Source organism: Mastigoproctus giganteus, chromosome 5 (assembly GCF_048544385.1).
Source record: "Mastigoproctus giganteus isolate SK-2022 chromosome 5, ASM4854438v1, whole genome shotgun sequence".
NCBI classification, from domain to species: Eukaryota; Metazoa; Arthropoda; class Arachnida; order Uropygi; family Thelyphonidae; genus Mastigoproctus; species Mastigoproctus giganteus.
In genome coordinates this window covers 201252662-201276619 of record NC_143579.1, presented here as the reverse complement: position 1 = coordinate 201276619, position 23958 = coordinate 201252662, and the positions used below count along the sequence as shown (strand labels likewise).

Sequence of the window (23958 nt, the reverse complement as noted above, 5' to 3'; positions counted from 1 at the left end):
AGAGTTGAATACACCTCTGGCATTCCCCTCGCTGAATAACTCCTCATGTGTGAATGTCGATGCAAAATATTCATTTAGTTTGTTAGCTACCCGAGCAGGGTCATCAACAGTTGACCCATCGATCTCAAGTGGACCAATCTGATTCATCCCCTTCCTTCTAGAGTTTACATAAGTAAAGAACTCTTTGCTGTTTTTCTTCGCATCCCTTGCCAAGGATCTCTCGTAATCTGCCTTCGCCTGCCTAACCTCCTTTGTAACTTGGTTACAGATCAACTTGTATCTATCATAGGCGTCCGTGTCACGTGTTAATTTGTATGTATCCCATGCATTTTTCTTCTCTGCCATATGCCTCATTAGTTCATCTGACAACCATTTAGGCCTAAACCTTGAACAATATTTCTTAGTTGGTATGTAAAGCCTAGTAGCTTCCACGATAAGTTCTTTGAATGCTTCCCATTTTGAATTTGCTGTTGGCAATATCATCAGTTGATCCCACTGTATAGAATTTAAATACTGTCTCAGTCCATTGTAGTCGCCTTTACGAAAGCAATACCCCTTCCCTTTACCCCTAATGGTAGTTACCTCTTTGAGTAACTCCCACTTCAGCACACTGTGATCACTGCCACCAAGTGGTTCATTTATCTGCAGATTCTTAATGCATGAAGAATCACTACTGATAATCAAATCAAGAGTATTACTCCCTCTAGTTGCCTCCCGAACATGCTGATGTAGAAAACAATCATCCAATAAATCCACAAAAGCCTTGCTACTGTGTGAGTGACCAGCCCCCAAATTCCAGTCAATATCTGGGAAATTAAAATCCCCCATTATAAGACTCTCTGATTTACTGGCCCACTCTATTTCTCCGAACAGTTTCTTATTATACTCATCAGAGTCATTAGGCCTATAGCACACTCCTACTCTCAATTTTGATCTCCCAATGCTTATGTCACACCAAACTGACTCGACACTGCACTGTCCAGCGATGTCGACTGGCTTCACTTCCTTGGATTTTATGTGTTTTTTAACTAATAGCATAACCCCTCCTCCCTTCCTATCCTGTCTATCCTTTCTGTAGACATTGTACTCCCCAAATTCCAGTTCTGCATTTCTTATATCTGTGTGACACCACGTCTCTGAAATCCCCACAATATCTGCCTTTGATGTTTTGAGCAATACCTCAAATTCATCAAATTTATTTACTAGTAAACATAAAGAGAATAGATGATTATTACATGCAATTTCTTCTGGGGATGACATCCATAACTAATAATGAAATCAGTGGCATAGCCAGGATTTTTTGTCAGCAGGTACATTCACAGAAAAGGCCCCAACTGCAATTCACAAACAAGGCACCATTTGCTTCCTAAAAAAACCCACACAATACCGATTTTGGAGACCGGGGGTAGTGTACCTGCTACCCTGGTTATGCCACTAAATCAAATTATGACTATAGGGCTAAATAATCAGAGTTACTCCTACATTTGTTTTTTTGAATGGTTATCCTAAACACAAAATGTTTTAGAACCTAGAGTGACTTCCTGATTTATAAAACTATATGTTCTCAAAAAAACAGTTCATACTCATTTTTAGACAGACATAACAGTTTCAAGTTTTTGATAGATATAATAGTCTAAAGCAGTGGTTCCCAACCAGTGGTTCGCGAAAATGTTCCAGGGGGTTCGCACTAAAAATTCTGTAATGGCGTCTGCTTAGATTTACAGGTCTCAGGCATAGTTATTAAGGTTTACCCCCCAGAAACTGGGGTTTTTCGTCCAGTAAAACAGACAAATATACCATAGAACACATGCAATTAAGAGACATAAGACACACACAGCGTGGTAGATGAATTTAATTATTTGGGTGGCCTAAAAATAACAGTTTATTTATTTATTTATTTTATTTTTTGATTAGATTTACATAGGTAAATTATTGTAAACTACAAAATATAACTAATAATAAACAATAAAGTAAAATAACATTAAATACAAAGTAAACAACTGCCAAAGAAAGAAACCATATCTCTCACAGTTCCTTATAATTAGTTTACAATTTTACAGTATCATGTTAAATAAATATGCTTTCAATAGTAAATTATTTTTTCAATCTCAAGGATCATTATTATGTATAGGTACTTTTTTTTTTTTAGAACCTATAGTACTTAGTACCATGCATGAGTTGAACGTTGAAAAGACGAAAGAAGATACTTGTTGACATTACACTTTAACTTCTGTAAATTGTAATTTTCAGGAAATATGTATGAAGGAAGGTTGTTCAGAAAACAGAAGTTGATTTTGTTATTATTTGGTTTTTTTTTTAGGAGCATTAGCAACTAAGGCCACATTGCTCCGGGATATGCGGTGGTCATTCCCTGACCTTTCCGCGTCCTCCGTATTTGGTGGTGACGGGCTCGAACCCCAGTCTAATCAACAAGTGTATGCTACACACTGCTGCTCCTTCCCACCTGGCTACAGAGGTGGCTCACACACAACAGAAGTTGAATGAATAAATGAGAAAGAAGAAAAGTTGATTCTGTGAGTTTCAAGTTGGACAGTAAAAGGATGTTGACTGGTTGTGGCATGTGTTTGGACTGTTGTGAAAGAGAGAGAGTGGGAATTATAGAAGCCAATTCAGAAGAACAGTGCCCATGAAAGTATCTGTAGAAAAGGCATGCAGCAGAAACAGAAAGTCTATGAGACAGAGAGTGGAGAGAAAGTATCTGTAGAAAAGGCATGCAGCAGAAACAGAAAGTCTATGAGACAGAGAGTGGAGAGACTCTGTTAGAGATGAGTCATTAATTAACCTAACTGCCCACTTCTGAAAGGAATCTAGAAGCCTGAGAGAGATTTTGGGGGCACTGCCCCAGATGCGGGAAAAATATTTCATGGTAGGCCGGATTTGCAATTTCTACAGAGTCAACAACTGTTTGGAAGAAAAGTAACGCCTAGAGCGAAAGAGAAAGCCCAGTTTTTTAGATGCAGAGGAAGCAATATTTGTAATGTGCTTATGCCAAGAGAAATTAGAAGTCAGGGTTGTTATGTTTGTTATTTGGTTTTTAGGAGCATTAGCAACTAAGGCCATATTGCTCCGGGATATGCAGTGGTCATTCCCTGACCTTTCCGCATCCTCCGTATTTGGTGGTGATGGGCTCGAACCCGGGTCTAATCAAGAAGCGTGTGCTACTCACTGCTGCTGCTCCTTCCCACCTGGCTACGGAGGCGCCAGAAGTCAGGTTAATCCCCAAGATCTTGCCTAGAAATCGGAGCGTCATCGAAGATAAGCATAGGAGCAGAACAATCATTTTGCGAGAAATAAGGCAGGACTGAGTTTTGGAAGGATTGAAATTAAGTTTTCTTTGCCCCACTGGAGAATTACCTGGTGATCAGCATTTAAGGATTTGTCAGTGGATACTCGAGAAGTTGAAGCTGTTTGAGCAGGCAAGTTTATCAAACTGGAAGGTGGAATGCAATGTATTATCGTCAGCAAAACTATGAAAAGGATTTCCGGTTAATTCAAGAAGGTCATTAATATACAAGAGGAAAAGAGTGGGAGAAAGAACTGAACCTTAGGGAACACCAGCATTAATGGAGAAGTTAGAAGAAGACAGATAGCCATCTACCATCAGCCCCAGCAAGCGGCCAGAGGGAAAACTGGATACCCAGTTACAAAGAACAGCTGGCAAACCACAAGATAGAAGCTTATTTAGGAGACCTTTATGCCAAACATGATCAAAAGCCTTTGAAATGTCAAGAGCAATGGCTTGAGTTTCACCAAACTTTTCCATTGAATTCGTCTACAAAATATCACCAGTGGAACGACAATGACGGAATTCCACACTGGTGATCACTGATCAGATAAAAGATTTCCAGATAGTTTAAGAGCTGGTGGTTAATTGATTTCTACATTACATTGGAAAGGGTAGAAGTAATCGCAATGGGACGATAAATGGATGGAAGGGATTTGTCACCCTTTTTAGAAACTGTCTGGATATGAGGAAATTTCCAAGCAAAAGAAAAAACACCTTTGGAATAAGAAGGTGAAAAAAGGTGGCAAAGAACAGGAGTAAGTTCAGGGGGTACAAGTTTTGAGAACAAATGGAGAAATATCATCAGAATTTGGTGATTCCTTAGCATCAGATTCATCAAAATCCTTCTGACAGCCCTTTGGCAGAAGACCAAAGGATGCATTGAATGCTGGAAATGGTTCGAGGTGATTTTTCAAGATCATCAATACATGAGTTTGAAGAAAAATAGGATGCTAGAAGGTCAGCTTTACCTTTCGCAGACAACAGAACCATATGGTTTTGTCAGAGATGGAACAGAGATGAGCAAAAATTGCAGCCAATAGCTTTGTAAGAGACCAGAATGCTCGGCTACCATTACAGAAAGAAGCAAGTTTTCTACTCTTAGCCTGTTCGAAATCTAGTTTGGGCTAATTAATAACTACTTTACAAAGTATAAATAATATTTAATAATAGTTTTTATTATTATGCAATGTTGCTTATAAAAACGTAGTACTGGAAATATTTTATAATAAAAATTCAGAAATATTATCCGATTTCAGAGAATATAGGCTTAGTGGTTCGCATTAAAAAGATTATGTTGAAAGGGGTTCGCGTTAAAAAATATTACGTTGAAAGGGGTTCGTGAGTCAAAAAAGGTTGGGAACCACTAGACTAAAGCAAGGATTTTCAAACTTTGCAATATTGGAATCAACTAAGTAAAGCTATATTAAATGAATTTAGCATTAGCATTAGTTGAGGCATATGATGCAAGGAAGCAAGTTATAAAGCATCAGGAAAAAAAAAAAAAAAATCCTCCCCATTTCACCCATTCAGTCACTCCAAATGTTTGCCTAGCTCAGCCTTAAATTTATTTAAGCTATCAATTTCCACAACAACAAATGGAAGTCTGTTCCAGTAATCAACTACCTGTCGGCTAAAGCCAAACTTATGCACATCTATTCTACAACTGTCTTTCCTCAATTTGAATCTATGCCCCCTCAGGTTCTTAATCTGAGCAAGCAAAAGTATTCTGTCAGCATTGAGCCTGCTCAAACCATTCAAGGCCTTATACACCCCTCAATCAGATCACCTTGCAGGTGCCTAGTCTCCAGATGCAGCAACTTGCAGAACTTAAGCTTTTCTTCATAAGAACACCCCTTTGTTCGTCTCACCAATCTTGTTGTCATACTCTGTACTCGTTGTAGCAACCTACAACCTTCTTAAAATGAAGCCTCCAGACCTGTAGGTAGTGCTCAAGTTGTTGCCTGACCATTCATTGCCTTATACAAAGGGATAATCACCTCGTTGTGTCTCTGATATCATTGACAAAACTCCATGACCTGCTCTGGCGCCCGTCTGCACTGCTCAGAGAACTTCATATCTGACTGCACAATTACCCCCAGCTCTTTTTCATTCTCCACTTCCCTGAGTGTAGTACCACACAGTTGGTACATTTATCTTGGGTTACTACTACCCATATGCAGTACTCTGCATTTGTCAATGTTAAACTTCAGTTGCCAACTCTCAGCCCATCTGCCTAACTTTTCTAGATCCTGTTGCAGTAGCATACTGTCTTTAATGACACTAAAGACAGTAGCATACTGTCTTTAGTGTCATTAACAACCCTGCCAACCTTGTATCATCTGCAAACTTGGACATTAGCTTGGGGACATTAGCTTGCTAGCTTGGGGGGATACAAGGACTAATAGATTAACAGTAGCCACTGGCAGAGGTGAAAGTGATTCTTGCACTGCTTCTACTGGAATGAGCAGAAGCCTGAAAACAAGAAGCAGGATATTTCAGAGACTGCTGGGAGTCATTGCGGTACAAGTAAACACACGGGTTGTGTTAGGGTAGCTAAGAATAGGAACAGGTGCATGTATACTTGCGTGAACACCAATGCTAGGAGTTTGGTAAATAAATTTGATGAATTTCAGGTATTGCTCAAAACATCAAAGGCAGATATTGTTGGGATATCAGAGATGTGGTATCACACAGATATAAGGAATGCAGAACTGGAATTTGGGGAGTACAATGTGCACAGAAAGGATAGACAGGATAGGAAGGGAGGAGGGGTTATGCTATTAGTTAAGAAACACATAAATCCAAGGAAGTGAAGCCAGTCGACATCGCTGGACAGCGCAGTGTTGAGTCAGTTTGGAGTGACATAAGCATTGGGAGATCAAAATTGAGAGTAGGAGTGTGCTATAGGCCTAATGACTCTGATGAGTATAATAAGACACTGTACAGGGAAATAGAATGGGCCAATAAATCAGAGAGTCTTATAATGGGGGATTTTAATTTCCCAGATATTGATTGGAATTTGTGGGTTGGTCACTCACACACTAGCAAGGCGTTTGTGGATTTATTGGATGATTGTTTTCTACATCAGCATGTTCGGTAGGCAACTAGAGGGAGCAATACTCTTGATTTGATTATCAGTAGTGATTCTTCATGCATTAAGAATCTGCAGATACAGGAACCACTAGGTGGCAGTGATCACAGTGTGCTGAAGCGGGATTTACTCAATGAGGTAACTACCATCAGGGGGAAAAGGGAAGGGTTTTTGCTTTCATAAAGGCGACTACGATGGTCTGAGACAGTGTTTAAATTCTATACAGTGGGACCAACTGATGATGTTACCAACAGCAAATTCAAAATGGGAAGCATTCAAAGAATTTATCTTGGAGGTTACTAGGCTTTACATACCAACTAAGAAATATTGTTCAAGGTTTAGGCCTAAATGGATGTTAGATGAACTAGTGAGACATATGGCAGAGAAGAAAAATGCATGGGATACATATAAATTAACATGTGACACAGAAGCCTATGACAGATATAAGTTGATCTGTAACCAAATTACAAAGGAGGTTAGGCAGGCGAAGGCAGATTACGAGAAATCTTTGGCAAAGGATGCAAAGAAAAACAGCAAAGAGTTCTTTCATTATGTAAACTCTAGAAGGAAGGGGATGAATCAGATTGGTCCACTTGATATCGATGGTTCAACTGTTGATGATCCAGCTCAAGTAGCTAACGAACTAAATGAATATTTTGCATCGACATTCACACATGAGGAGTTATTCAGTGAGGGGAATGCCAGAGGTATATTCAACTCTGGCAGTAAGCTAGATAATCTTGTAATAACTGAGAGTAAAGTGGAGGAGAAATTGTTGAAGATAAACACAAGAAAGGCACCTGGGGTGGATGGGATCTATCCAGTTATATTAAAGGAGGCAGCAAAGGAAGTACGCAAACCCTTAGCCATAATTATGAGAGCTTCCTTGGACTCAGGGGAGGTACCCATGGACTGGTTGTTTATTTGGTTTTTAGGAACATTAGCAACTAAGGCCATATTGCTCCTGGATATGCGGTGGTCATTCCCTGATCTTTCTACATCCTCCGTATTTGGTGGTGACGGGCTCGAACCCCGGTCTAATCAAGAAGCGTGTGCTACGCACTGCTGCTCCTTCCCACTTGGCTACGGAGGCGTCTATCCATGGACTGGAGATGTGCAAATGTGACCTCAATCCACAAAGGAGGACAAAGGGAGACACGGATAATTACAGACCTGTTAGTTTAACTTCTGTTCAAGGGAAATAAATGGAGGCATTGCAGGATCCTCTAAACAAGACTTTAGTTATAGCTCAGACACAGCATGGGTTTGTTAAGGGAAAGTCTTGCCTGACCAATTTGATTGGATACTATGATGCAGTCACAAAAGAACTGGTTGCAGGGAATAACTTTGATATTATATACTTGGATCTTAGAAAGGCTTTTGATACTGTTGCACATGGAAGATTGCTGCACAAATTGGAGCAGTGTGGCATTGGAGGCAAATTGCTGCTATGGATAAAGAGGTGGTTGAAGGGGAGAAGACAGAGAGTGGTAATCAATGGACACTGCGCATCGTGGAGTAATGATATTAGTGGAGTCCCTCAGGGTTCAGTATTGGGTGCATTATTGTTTTCTGTATTTATAAATAATATTGATGATGGTATATCAAGCTTGATGTCCAAGTTTGCAGACAATACAAAGGTTGGCAGGGTTGTTAAGGACACTACTGATGCTATGCTGTTGGAACAGGATCTAGAAAGGTTGAGCAGATGGGCTGAGAGGTGGCAAATGAAGTTTAACATTGACAAATGTAAAGTACTACATATGGGAAACAGCAACTCCAGGGCAATGTATCAATTCTGTGGTACTACATGACAGTGGTAGAGAATGAAAAGGACCTGGGGGTAATTGTGCAGGCAGATAAGAAGTTCTCTGAGCAGTGCAGACGAGCTGCAAGAGTAGCTCATGGTCTCTTGTCAAGGATATACAGGAATTTTTCTAGCAGGGATAAGGAGGTGATTATTCCCTTGTATAAGGCAATGGTCAGGCCACATCTTGAGTACTGTATACAGGTCTGGAGGCCTCATTTCAAGAAGGATGTAGAGCTGCTGGAACGAGTACAGAGAAGGGCAACAAGATTAGTGAATGGAACAAAGGATTGCTCTTATGAAGAAAGGCTTAAGTTCTGCAAATTACAGTGTCTGGAGACTAGGCACCGGCGAGGTGATCTGATAGAGGTGTATAAAGCCTTGAATGGTTTGAGCATGCTCAATGCCGATGGGATTGTTCCTCTTGCTCAGAATAATCACCTGAGATGGCATAAATTCAGATTGAGGAAAGATAAATGTAGGATAGATGTGCAGGCCTTTAGCCAGTGGGTAGTTGGTTCGTGGAACAGACTTCCATCCCTTGTTGTGGAAGTTGATAGCCTAAATAAATTTAAGGCTCGGCTGGATAGGTATTTCGAATGAAATACCTATCCAGCTGAGCCTTAAATGATACCTATCCAGCTGAGCCTTTTTTTGGCTGATGCTGCATAAGCTTGCTTTCTTGCATCATATGCTGTTGGAACTAATGCTAATGCTAATTAAGCCTGATATGCCTTCATCAATATCAGTGATAAATACACAAAACAACAATGGGCCCAGCACCGAAACTGGGGGGGGGGGCTCCACTAATAACATTATTCCACATAGAGCAGTGTCCATTTATTAACACTCTCTGCTGTCTCACACTCAACCATCCCTTTATCCATTGCAGCAACTTGCCCTTAATGCCATACTGTTACAATTTGTACAGTAGTCTTCCATGTGCAACAGTATCAAATGCTTTCCTGAAATCCAAGTATATGATACCAAAATTAATTTTTGTATCCAGTTCTTTTGTGATCACATTGTAGTATCCAATCAAATTCGTCAGACAAGACTTCCCTTAACAAACACATGCTGTGTCTGAACTATAACTGCAGTCTTGTCTATGTGATCCTGTATGACCTCTTTAATCAGTAACTTTATTATTTTCCCCAGAATGGATGGAAGTTAAACTAACAGGTCTATAATTATTTGTGCCATCCTTTGAACCCCCTTTGTGAATTGGGAATACATTTGCATATCTCTAGTCCATGGTGACTACCCCTGAATCTAACGATGCTCCAATAATTATGGCTAAAGATTTGCTCACTTCCCTTGCTGCCTCTTTCAGTATAAATGGATAGATTCCATCTGCCCCAGGTGCCTTTTTATGTTTAAATGATTTATATGAATTGTAAGTATGATTTATTATTATTATTATTATTAGTCATATGGTGTAAGGAATCCTGAGGCTTATGCTGCATCAGCCAAAAAAAAATGAGTACCTTGGAATCAGCAAGAAAGAGAAGAATGATGATATCCAGCTCAGAACCCTGGGTGTGCCAAACCCATACTCACCAGATGTGAGCCGCTGGGGTTAAATTTTTGTATGACTAAAACTAATGATTTCATCTGGGTTAGAGATTGGAATAAAAATAAATATACAACTTACTGTTAATAATTAAATTTTAATCTACACAAGTATATCTTATCTTTTATATTGAGTCAACTCTTTAATTGAAACAATTATAGAGCCTTACAACTTTATAAAATAAATTCTTTTCATTGTAAATAAAGAACAAACCTAGTAAAATTCAGAAGTCCAATTTCAGTCTACTAGGCCTGACACACAAAAAAAAAAAAAAAAAAAATTAATTCTCCCATGTTGCTTATGCTCCAAGGAGTAGAGTCACAGTCTGAGAACTCCTGGTCTAAAAAGGGTATCTGTTCCAAAAAAAAAAAAAAAAAATTCACCCCCAAAAATGCATGACAACTGGGCTAACCTATTTCTTTATGCCATAAAAACATGCTAAAAGAGAGTAAGAAATAATGATCTAAAATCATTATTACTCATCTCTGATCCTGGGTTATAAATCATCAAATCGATAATTTAAAAAAAATGTACTTGGATAGGATTCAGCAGTACAATTAATTTCATGCCAACATACAAAATTTGCTGAAAGAAAGTGCTTCTCCTCCCAATGATCAAAAGCCAATCTGAACCTTCTGAGCGGATTTCTGAGAGCTGATGCTTGTTAGGAGCTTCAGATGCAGAAGAAGACTGGTTCTTGAAAGTAAACGTGGGACTTTGGAATATTTCCAAAGTATCTCAGTTGAGTTTTTTGAAATCACTGAGTATAAAACTGGTCTGATATAAGCCTGTGCCTTCTTTAAAAATATTGACATCACTTTAGTCCTTTCTTTATAAAGTTTTTCAGTCAATATAAGATTCACTGTATATACATTGAAGATGAATTTCTAACTAAGCCCTATATAAGCATTAGATCCTGTAATCTTTACAAGGAAAAATTCCTTTGTAAATTGTTGCACTTTGGAAACTAAATAAATTTAAATACCCTCTATTTCCATGCTTCCATTTCCTTATACATAGAAATCATATGTATTATGTTTAAAAAACAATATTAAGTCACTATAACTAATCACTTATAGGAACAACATATGTTCAACTTATTTTGAAAACTCTTCTTTCATTCTATCTGTCATTTAATTATTATTTCTGAATAACAAAAAAATAAGAAAAAACAAAAAAGTGTTTGGTGTAAGCATGCATGTAGGGGAAGAAACAGCAATTATATTCTGGTGTGTACATGTACATACACAACTGGCATATGTACAGTCAGATTTGCACTAGTCAGTAACTACTGACACTATTTGTTGTATACTCTCTCTCAATCCTCCCCTTTTTCTTTTCAAGTAGAAAATTGCTAGTACAGAAAACTTTCCTCTGAATCAGGTTGGCAAACTTTTTTTCACACCACTAAAGTAAAGTATCCTTCTATTTGTCAAAAAATTAACAAAATGTTCAGCTATTAATATTTATACTAACCATTTATTTAACTAAAGAATCAATTTGGATCACATATACACACTGTCTACTTACTTGACTTTGAACCAACATTGCCACATCTACAAAGAGAGTATTTAACTCTTTGAGGCTTTTTTCTAAATTTAATAATTCAGTATGACGTGCTTTGATGTCTTTAAGGGCTTGCCTTGCACTCTGAGTTTCTGCCAAAATCTGATGAACAATAAATTATCTGAGTAACATAAACAAGAAAAAAAAAAATGCTATTATTGGCAGAAAAAAAACCAACAAAACAATAATAATAGTATACAATTATTATATTCCAATCAACCTTCATCTTAAAAATAATGGTGTTCAAAGTCATGTAATGATAATTAATCTTTTCTTTGGTTTTGTGGTAGTCAACTTTTATGATATCTTACCGTTCTGTAAGCACAATTAACAAATTGGCCAACTTGAGGTAAAAATTGTGGTAGAATTTAAATCTGCACTTTGTGTTTGAAAAATGTACTATCTAACAAACTTCTGAAACTTTGCAACTGGGCACAAAATTTGATTTGTTCATTTGATACTATTATTTGTGAATGGTAATATATTTTTAAATACTGTCTTGTAGATTCTCGCACTAAAAGTGACAGAACAGACTGCAAAATATCTATTTTCAAATATACACCACCTTCCATAAAGTATCTTGAAATAGGTTGGTTTTGCATACATCACTGCCACTCCCTTTAATAAATAAATATAATTTTATTAGCCACTCAAACAAATTACAGAAAGAGTGACCTGCCCAGTGACGAGCATATCGTCAGAGGGCCTACATCAAAATTAGTGGATCAAATTTGGTGAATTCTTTGGGAGAATTTGATGTATGGCGAAGCAAGACAGAAAATCCAAACTTTTAACATGCCATTCTGTAAATGGTGAATTTAGCGATCACGATGCCATTCATGATATTTTATATTTTTGATGGAGTGTACTATCCACCTTCATTTTTTTTAATGCACATTCTACTTTTTTTTTTTTTTTTTTTACATCTTATTAAAAAAGGTGCCACAGACAGGTTAAAGATTGGAATACAAAAACAATTTGTTTGCACTTTCACTTCTGTAAGTTGTATTTTTTTAGGAAATACACATGGGGGAGGAGTTGTTCCAAAGATCAAAAATAGAGGTCATTAATGGATGCTGGTTGGATAATCAGCATCTTCTGACATTTGGTTTGCAATCCACTCTACGGTTTTTATTGAAAGAAATTAGTAGTAGGTATAATATATAAGAAGGTCATTAATATACAAGAAGAGTGGAGGGAAAGAACTGAACCTTGGGCAACACTAGCATTAGTGGAGAAGTTAGAAGACAGAGAACCATCTACCATCACCCTCAGTGAGCTTTCAGAGAGAAAACTGGATAACCAATTACATAAAAGTTGGCAAATTATAAGATGGAAGCTTGTTTAGAAGACCTTTATGCCAAACACGATCGAAAGCCTTTGAGATGTCAAGAGCGACTGCTTGTGTTTCACCAAACTTTTCCATTGAATTTGTCCATAAATGGGTAACATAAGACAGAATATCACCAGTGGATTGACACTGATGGAATCCATACTGGCGATCGTTGATCAGACGACAAATCCAAACTAGTGATTGCTGATCAGACGGAAGGTTTCAAGATAGTTTAAGAGTTGCGGTTAATTGATTTCTCCATTACTTAAGAAAGAATAGAAGTAATTGCAATGGGACGATAATTGGATGGAAGTGATTTGTCACCTTTAGGAACTGGCTGGATATCAGCAAATTTCCAAGCAGAAGGAAAGACACCTTTGGGATAAGAAAGTGAAAAAGGAGGCAAAGAACAGGAGTAAGTTCAGGAGCACAGGTTTTGAGAACAAGTGGAGAAATACCACCAGGACCTAGGGTTTTCTTAGCATCACGATTCGTCAAAATCCTTTTGATGGAAGACTACAGGAGGCATTGAATGGAGCGTGTCGGGAATGGTGGGAGGGGTTTTACCAAGATCATTAATACATGAGGTGGAATAAAAATGGGATGCTAGCAGGTCAGCTTTATTCTTGGCTGAAGTGACAATAGAACCATCTGGTTTTGACAGAGGTGGGAGCAGAGATGGGAAAAAGTTGCGGCAATAGCTTTGGCAAGAGACTAGAATGCTCGGCTACCATTAGGACAAGAAGCAAGTTTTTTACTCTCAGCCTATTCAAAATCTAGTTTGGACCGATTAATAACTGCTTTACAATGTTGCGAGCTCTGGTGTAGGCAAAAAATGAAACTGAAGAATTGGAAACAAGCCAATTACGATATGCAACATTCTTCTCTTGAACAGCCTTAGCACATTTATTGGAAAACCAAGGTTTAGATAAAGGATGAGATTTCAAAGTGGAGTGTGGAATAAAGGATTCCATTCCTACAAGAATAATTTCACTGACATGATCTGAGCAAATGTTGACATCAGAAGTTTTGAAACAGTAATCCAACCAAAAAAAAGAAATCTCGCAGGTCATCCTATTTTGCATCCTTGTAATGCCAAAAAACAAGAGGTTGGGAACAGCCATGAGATAAAGGCTCCATTGGAGAAGAGACAATCACCAAGTTGTGATCTGAGGTGCCTAAAGGACTTCGAGTCCTTTAGGCACCTCAGTACACTTCGAAAAGTACACTTCGACTGTGTACTTAGAAGGGTTGTTTGTGAGAAAAAGATCAAGTGTGTTGGCTGTATGGTTAGGATTGTCCAGTATTCTGGTAGGTAAATGAACAATCTGTGCTAGGTCATTAGTAATTGCAAAAGCCTCAGCATCTCGACCTGCTGGGTCGGTGTGACTAGAAAATGGAAGGCAGCTGGAGTTGTGAACATTAAAATCACCAAGGAAAATTACCTCACTGTTAGGAAAGTTGGACTGGAGAAAGTCAAGTTGCAAAGAGAGGAAGTCAAAGAGCTCCAAGTGATTACAGGGAATATCAGAACGGTCACATGCACAAGTACAACCTTTGAAGTAAAAGGAATCATACAGCGAATAATTTTGGCAGTTGAGATGAGCAGTAGTTGAATCAACCGATAACTGGGATTCTGTCAGAAAAAGTACACTGGGTTTGACCGACTACAAGTGGAAATGGACATCGTTGAGATTAGAATTGAGACCATGTATATTTGTGAAATGAACTAAGAAGTGTTTGGGAGGTTTAGATCTTTTTGCAGATAAGCTTATTCTATTAGTTTGACAATTCGTTGTTTATTCAATAGTAAGAAAAAGTGTGTGGGGGGGGGGACATGCTGTATGAAGTAATGAAATTTTTGGGTATCGCGTACACATGGTAAGAATATACCCAGATCCTTGACATAACGTGGTCTCAACAATGCTCCCTACATATACAATACTCGGACTCCCTCCAGTCACTGTCTGGCAGAGTAGAGGTAGCAAGATTATGCACTAGCTGAACCGGAAGACTCCTAAAGAGTTACCAATAGGTTCGGTCCAGTGTCCTAACTAGCAGCCAGCCTGTGAACACTGTTTTAGAGCTGTACCCTCGAAATGCAAGGAAGATTGGATCTTGTCATGATGTTCATCATAACCTCAAAAGTCATCAATCATACTGCATGATGGAAGAGATGGGGAAGGGTTGACTAAAACTTAGCTCTGGAGACTAAACACGAGTTCCACCACTTCAAGCCTCCAATAAGCAAATTGGTTGACTTATGAGAAGGATAGGCACAAATCCTTTTATACAAAATAAATGGATAGAAAATATATCATTTTCTTTTTTTATAAATTTCTGTATTCCTCCTTTCTAAGTTATCAAAATTGCTCTCGTTTCCTAAACCTTTCATTTCACTGATTTTGTTAATTTCTGATCTCTGTGTGATACACCAAATTGTCAGGAAAAACAACAAAATGTCTTACTCACCAAATTGTAATTGCCATGGAATTTCTTTCACTAAATTGTTACTCACAGCAAAAATGTCATTCAACAAATTGTGTCATACATTGATCTGTCATGTACTAAATTGTCACACACAGCAATATATCATTCACCAAATTGTGTCATACATCGAACTGCCAGGTACCAAATTGTCACACAGTGAATTCTCATGCATCAAACGGTTGTACGAATTGTCTTGAAATGAATTGATGTGGACCCCAAAATTAGTATAACAGAAGTACATGGCATTTAATTACAATCATTTAAACACATACACACCAAAATTTTACAATTTTCTTATTACAGGAATATGTAGCAACAATGGGTAGATATCAAATTTAAGTTTAAAACCCATACTGTTGTTGTTGTCATTGGAGGTTTTACTGCGCAATGTCAGCTAAAGACCATTATGCACCAAAACCCATACAGAGTAGGCAGCCAATAGTAAACAAAAACATATACAGGCAACTCTCTGTTTATGAACGAGTTCCATTCCAAGACGTTGTTCGTTATGTGTATCTTGCATTCCTGAACTTTTATGATACGTATTGTGTACATTAGCAGCCATTTTAAAGCATTAAAACTATGTACTAAACATCAATGGTCTATACAATACGTTTTATTATAATGTATGCATGCGTTATGGTTTATCGTATACAATATGTAACGTAAAATAAAATAAAATAAAATAAGAAAAAAAAAAGAAAAAAGATATCGTACTTGTTAATTTTAATTAAAAACATAGAGTTACAAAATAGAAATAAAGAAAATAAGTACAGAACTAACATAATATATGTACTGTACATACATATGTACTGTATTCAACTTTTACTCGTCATTATCTTCATCAGAGTTCAATATTTTCCACATAAGTGATACTAGGTGTAGATGAGGCAGGTGGAAGGGTGTCTGATAATAAAGAAACAGCTGGGTTTCCACTTTTTTTAAAACATGTTTTTAAGTTTCCTTTTTTCTTCAAAAATTCCACTGTATAAAGCTAGACAGTCATAAAAGCCTCTTTTCACCTTTTCAATTCTTTCCATATTTGTGTCTAATTGTTCAAATATTGCCAACCCCTCAGAAATTGATTTAAAAGCTGTTTTCTCCCACGAGAAAACATTCTACACCGGCGTGATATGTAAACCAACATTTTTTTTACTGGCTAGATTAGTTTAACCAAGAACAGTTCAGTATAATTATAATATAATTTTCTGATAATTATTGTAAAAAATACATTTTTTAAAAGTTTATTTATTTAAATCTTACAATTTTGTTTACTATAAGTTTGACATTTCGTTTTATAAGGAACTCTATCTATTGGTGGCTTTAAGAAATTCTGAATGAATTGTGACATTCGCTATAGCAAATGTTCGTAAATTGAGAGTTGCCTGTACAGATATATAAAGTTGGACCCAATTTACTGGAGACTGCTGGCAACATTCTCCAACTATAATGATAGGCCCTACCAGTTACAAACTTGAGCATTGGGTAGGGAAGGGTAGGGTAAAAATCCATTAATTGTTGTTATTTGAGCATTGGGTAGGGAAGGTTAGGGTAAAAATCCATTAATTGTTGTTATTTGGTTTTCAGGAGCATTAGCAACTAAGGCCATATTGATCCAGGATATGCGGTGGTCATTCCCTGACCTTTCCGCATTCTCTGTATTTGATGGTGACGGGCTCGAACCCCTGTCTAATCAAGAAGCGTGTGCTACGCACTGCTGCTCCTTCCCACCTGGCTACACAGGTGCAATTTACATCGGGGTTAGGTTCCTGGGGGGGCCCAGGCGCAAATGGAACCCTCTATATAATGGAGTCAATCAGAAATCACAGGGTTAGGTTCCGGGCACAAAATTTTACCTACCACTTTGCATCATTTGTTTTATTTTATTAGCATTCTTCGTAGTTGTAGTAATAGTTGATGGAGGCATATTCATAGCCCTACACAAACATTAGGGTGGCTTTCATCAGATTCTATCCTCCGAATATTGCACTAGGATTCAATTAACTACTTTTACCAGACATGGCATGTCTTTATCTATTAAATTCAAAACTTTTTAATTTAATAGAATTTCTTGCATATCAGAAAAATATACACTTTAAACATACACTTTACACTTTATACACTAATATGTAGATTAGTGAAAATGCATCATTTTAACATAGCTATCTACCAAAGTAGTTAAATTAATTAATTAAATTGGCATCGTTTTGGTTATATCTCATATTGTGACTGCCTTCGCAACGAGTTGCCATGGTACTGTACTACCTCGAATAAATAACACTTCACCAGTGGGGAAGACTATTGTTATTTATTCTCAGCAGATACCACCACCCAGACGGCACAGTTTCAAAGCTTGTTGGCTTCTCTTCGGTGGGTGGGCAGGTACCTTGGTGTTGCAATAGTGACAACCCAGTTATCAAGTATAACTTCACAATATGATAGATGCCTGATGGTGCGTAGTGATATAGACTATAAAGTATTTAAGGGCAAAGGCCTCATACTACAAGGTAGTTATGAGGCCTTTCATAGCTGAAGTTATCATAACTTCAACCCAGTTATGAATAACTGTTAAGAGTAACCCTTTGTTCCATTCACTAATCTTGTTGCCCTTCTCTGTAATCGTTCCAGCAGCTCTATATCCTTCCTATAATGAGGCCTCCAGACCTCTGTACAGTACTCAAGGTGTGGCCTAACCATTGCCTTATACAAGGGAATAATCACCTCCTTATCCCTGCTAAAAAAATTCCTGTATATCACTGACAAGACACCATGAGCTACTCTTGCAGACCGTATGCACTGCTCAGAAAACTTCATATCTGCCTGCACAATTACTCTCCAGGTCCTTTTCATTCTCTACCACTGTCAGTGTAGTACCACACAGTTGATATGTTACTCTGGGGTTACTGCTTTCCATATGCAGTACTTTTCATTTGTCAATGTTAAACTTCAGTTGCCAACTCAGAGCACATCTGCTCAACTTTTCTAGATCCTGTTGCAGCATCATACTGTCATTAGTGTCATTAATAACCCTGCTGACCTTCCTATCACCTGCAAACTTGGACATTAAGCCCGATATACCATCATAAATATCATTAATAAATACAGAAAACAAAAATGGACCCAACACTGAACCCTGGGGAATTCCACTAATAACATTAGTCCACAAAGAGCAGTGTCCACTGATTACCACTCACTGTCTTCTCCCACTTAACCACCCCTTTATCTATAGTAGCAATTTGCCTCCAAAGTCACACTGCTCCAATTTGTGCAGCAGTCTTCCTTGTGCAGCAGTATCAAAAGCTTTTCTAAAATCCAAACATATATCAAAATTATTCTTTGCATCCAGTTCCTTTGTGACTACATCATAATATCCAATCAAATTGGTCAGACAAGACTTCACCTTAACAAACCCATGTTGTGTCCGAGCTATAACTGAAGTCTTGTCTAGATGATCCTGCAGTGCTTCTTTAACCAGTGCCTCTATTAATTTCATTTAAATCATTAGGAATAACAGCTAACATTATTCATTCTACATTGGAATCGAAAGAATTTATAAACTAGTCATTAGAGTCTAACTTGGCATTTCTAAAATCAATTCCCAATTCAGCATATTATTGGAGTCAACATAAACGAGATGTGTTTGCCATGATTCGTCAATTAGGAAAACCTACAATGTTCTTAACGTTGAGTGCGTGTGAACCAACATGGCACATGTTACTATATATGTTATACAAAATCAGATGTAAACAAGAAATTACAACTAACAAAGTTATAGATCTACCTTACACGGAAAGAGCTACATTAATAAATGAAGATCCCGAACGTGTGCCATATACTTTAATAAAATTGTTGAGAGTATATTCAAAATTTTAAAATCCAAAACCTACAGTCCTTTTGGGAAATATTATGTTGTGAATTTCTTTAAACGCATTGAATTTCAACATTGAAGAAGTTCACATGCACATACACTGTGCTGCCACTTTATTAGGTACACCCCTGCTGTGCACACAAATGGTTTGTCCCACAATGTTGCAAGTCACAACTGTGGATATAAATGCAGCAGAACAACCTTTCTAATATAGTTAAGCGTACAAACCGTACGCTTAACTATCTAACAAACTATCTAACAGACTTCGAACGTCGCATGGTAGTAGGTGCAAGACGTGCTGGACAAAGCATCTCTGAAATGGCAGTTTTCCTGAACTTTTCACGCACCATTTTCAAGGGTGCATCGAGAATGGTGCAACGAACAGAAAACATCCTCTCAACAGCACTCCTGTGGAAGAAAATTGCTTGTTGATGAGAGAGGTCAGAGGAGGATGGTTAGAATTGTGCAAGCAAACAGATGGGCCACAATGTTGCACATCACGTCAGAATACAACCTTGGTGCACAGAACTAAATATTGCACCTGACCACTAGTCGCACTTTGTCGTGAATGGGCTACAACAGCTGACGACAGCCACATCGTGTACCTTTGTTATCAATGAAGGACAAGAGAGCATGCCTCCTGTGGACACAGCAACACCAGCACTGGACTATTGAGGATTGGAAAACAGTTGCTTGGTCTGACAAGTCGAAGTTCCCTGTGCATCATGTTGATGGAAGGCTCAGAATTTGGTGAAAAAACATGAATCCATGGACCCGTCATGTCTGACGACTACTATGCAAGGTGGTGGAGGTAGTGTAATGGTGTGGGGAATGTTTTCTTGGCACACGTTGGGTCCATTGATACCCATAGATTCACGTCTGAATGCCACATCGTACCTAAACATTGTTGCTGACCAAGTGCATCCATTCATGTTGGCAGTTTATCCTCAGTCACATGGTTACTTCCAGCAGGATAATGCGTGGGTGCACAAAGCCCGAATCACTATGGAATGGTTCCAGGAACATGACAATGACTTGTCTTTGCTGCAGTGGCCCACTCAGTCCCTGGATCTCAATCCTATTGAACATCTTTGGGATGAGCTGGAAAGGGTTGTTCGCTGTAGGCCTCCGTCGAATCTCAAGGAACTGAGTGACACACTCATGTCTGCATGGTACTCCATTCCTGCACAATGTTTTCAGCATCTTGTTCACTCCATGCCTAGACGAATTCAGGCTGTTTTGAAGGCTAAAGGAGGCACAAGACGTTACTAGGTAGGTGTACCTAATAAAGTGGCAGCACAGTGTATATTATTATAAATGAACAATGCACCCTCTGCAGCATTAGAAGAAAAAAAGGTGGGATGGAGGAAGCAATCCAAATGATAGATGCATTATGTTCTATAGCGAAAACTTCAGATTATTCAAATTTACAGCAACATAAACATACTTTTATGTGTTATAAAAATAAGAATGCAAACTGACACGGATGTAAATTTGAAGCACCTTTTCGGCCAATGTTGCAAACTCGTATATTGATACCAATGGCCACAGATGACAATCAAAGTTCGGCTTATCGCAAAAAATATCATAAAATCACGACTCATTAGAATTGGATAATCCTAAGAATTCCTTAAATCAAATCAATGCCAATCAGAAGAAGAATATCTAAATATTTTCAGGGCTGGTATCACACGACCACGTGTATTTCTTAAACACAAGATAGAAGAGAAATTTATGAATAATTACAATCCTTGGATTTAAGAGTGCTCAAGTCTAATTTGGATTTACAATTTATTACAGAAGAATATTCAGATGCAGCATATGCAGTTGAATATGTGAATTAAACTAACAGAAGAATAAGCAGCCTGCAATGGAAAATTATAGAGCTACAAGAAAAATATCCTGATAGGGATATAACTGATCTAACACGAGTATTAAGTGTAGATGAGTTCACAAGAGGCAGCTTGGTATTTATTACAATACCCAATGTCCGTGTCTTCAAGAGCGATTGAATACATGCCATCAGTATGGCCACATGAGTGTCCGAAATAATGTAAATCAATAGCTGAATTGAATGAACAAGTCGATAGTGTCTTTGGATATATGGAAAGATAGTATTTTTGATATTAGCATTAGTAGAGGCATACGATGCAAGAAAGCAAGCTTATGCAGCATCAGCCAAAAAAAACCCCTCCCATTTCACTCCTCCATTTGTTCGAAATGCCTGTCCAGCTCAGCCTTAAATTTATTTAGGCTATTAGCTTCCACGACAAAAGATGGAAACCTGTTTCACCAATCAACACCCACTGGCTAAAGGCAAATTTCCGCACATCTATTCTACAACTATCTTTCCTCAATTTGAAACTGTGCCCCTCAGGTTATTAGTCTGAGCAAGAGGAAGAATCCCATCAGCATTCAGCTTGCTCAACCCATTCAAAGCCTTATACACTTCAATCAGATCACCTCGCAGGTGCCTACTCTCCATGAGCTGCAATTTGCAGAACTTAAGCCTTTCTTGGTAAGAGCACCCCTTTGTTCCCCTCACCAATTTTGCCATTCTTTGTACTCATTCTAGCAACTCAACATCTTTCCAAAAATGAGGCCTCCAGACCTGTGTACAGGTCTGGAGGCCTGTAATATAAATAAGAAATATAAAATGTAATATAAATATGAAAAAAATGGGGCAAAATATTAAAAGATATAACTCTTGCACGATTTACTGCTCATTATCGAAAAGGGAATGGGGGATGGGTGAAAAGACAATTTCCTAAAATAATTCGGTATTGAAATTATAATACAATGTCTTCATGAACATATATGCGAAATGGAACTTTATATATACCATTTATCAATGAGGAGAATGAAATTTTGAAGGAAAATAAATATTTTGAACTTTATGAAACCAGCAAAGAGATAATTACTTTTAGAAGAAAAGAGTTCAAATCTGATATTGATATTGAAAAGACGCTAGCAATTTGTAGGCAACTTTGTATCAAACTTAATGAGAATCATAAAAATGGACTGGCGGCAGAAAAAAAAAATAGAATAAAGAATTTCTTAAATCAAAAGAAATTGATGATGATTTCTTTACCGACAAGAAAACTATTGATGTAGAGATGAGAATGGCAATGACGAATAAATTATCATCTGTCATTAGGAAGCAAGAGAATGTCTTACCATCTGAAGAATACTGTCTTTTGACGAGTAGTACTAATAATGAACAATGTGCATTATTATTTGAAGCTATCTATCTTCAAATTGATAATCAGATACATGAACCGATACAAGTATTTCTCACTGGACTTGCTGGCTGTGGAAAGACATTTACTCTTAAATTATTGATGGTAACGTATAATCACTTTTGTAATGTGTTACTTGTGCCTCCATGGGCAATGCTGCTGTGGCAATCGATGGTACAACAGTGCATTCTGCTTTCTGTATATGTCTATCAAATAATCTTCAACTTAGTAATGAAATTCTTCAACAATATAGAACTGCATTTAAAGCAGATACCTGGTGTTCATGAAATACTGTTTGGAGGTATGAATATATATTTCATTGGAGATTTTTGGCAATTGCCTCCAGTTCTTGCTACACCTATATATAAATGCCTGAAGAACTCATTGATTGCTCCAGAATTATGGCATTCACTACAATTTCATGAATTAGTACAAGTTGTTCGACAGTCTGATAGTACATTTACTAAAATTCTTACAAAAATAGGCAACAGAGAAGCTTTATTACCAGATGAACTGAAAATTATAGAATCGAGATTTGTTACCAAAGAAGATGCTACTAATTTATGTCTGCAAGGGATTCGACTATTTTTAAGAAATAGTGATGTAAATGCCTATAATACAAATGCTTTAGTTGTAGATGAACCTCATGAAGTGGTTGCACAAGATTTATACCAAGGATATCATTCTGAAGAACAATTAGCAAGTATGCAAAATAAAATTCATAAAATGTCAGTGACTGAAACTGCAGGACTTCCATATATTCTACATTTCATTATTGAAAGGAAAACCGTACATGATTGAAAGGAAAACTGTACAGAGAGTGGTAATCAATGGACACTGCTCATCATGGACTAATGTTATTAGTGGAGTCCCTCAGGGTTCAGTATTGGGTCCTTTATTGTTCTCTGTATTTATAAGTGATATTGATGATGGTATATCAAGCTTAATGTCCAAGTTTGCAGATGATACGAAGGTTGGCAGGGTTGTCAACGACACTACTGACACTATGCTGCTGTAACAGGATCTGGAAAGGTTGAGCAGATGGGCTGAGAGATGGCAAATGAAGTTTAACATTGACAAATGTAAAGTACTACATATGGGGAAACAGCAACCCCAGAGCAACATATCAACTCTGTGGTACTACACTGACAGTGGTAGAGAGACCTGGTGAAAGAGAACTGGGGGTGGTTGTGCAGGCAGATATGAAGTTTTCTGAGCAGTGCAGACGGGCTGCAAGAGTAGCTCATGGTGTATTGTCAATGATATATAGGAATTTTTCTAGCAGGGATAAGGAGGTGATTATTCCCTTGTATAAGGCAATGGTTAGGCCACACCTAGAGTACTGTATACAGGCCTGGAGGCCTCATTTCAAGAAGGATGTAGAGCTGCTGGAACGAGTACAGAGAAGGGCAACAAGATTAGTGAATGGAACAAAGGGGTGCTCTTACGAAGAAAGGCTTAAGTTTTGCGAATTACAGTGTCTGGAGACTAGGCACCAGCGAGGTGATCTGATAGAGGTGCACAAAGCCTTGAATGGTTTGAGCATGCTCAATGCTGATGGGATTCTTCCTCTTGCTCAGAATAATCACCTGAGAGGGCATAAGTTCAAATTGAGGAAAGACAGATGTAGGATAGATGTGTGGAAATTTGCGTTTAGCCAGCGGGTGGTTGGTAGGTGAAAGAG

The 23958-nt window shown here is 37.9% G+C and overlaps 1 protein-coding gene across 1 annotated transcript in view; it reads right to left on the bottom strand.

Moving 5' to 3' along the window:
* LOC150086007 (syntaxin-1A-like) overlaps nucleotides 1–23958 on the bottom strand; it is a 209916-nt gene that overhangs the window by 54042 nt on the left and 131916 nt on the right. The window contains exon 8 of the mRNA XM_090374769.1: nucleotides 11309–11446. Within this exon, the coding sequence (XP_090230895.1) occupies nucleotides 11309–11446 (138 nt within the window). The remainder of the gene's footprint in view (nucleotides 1–11308; nucleotides 11447–23958) is intronic.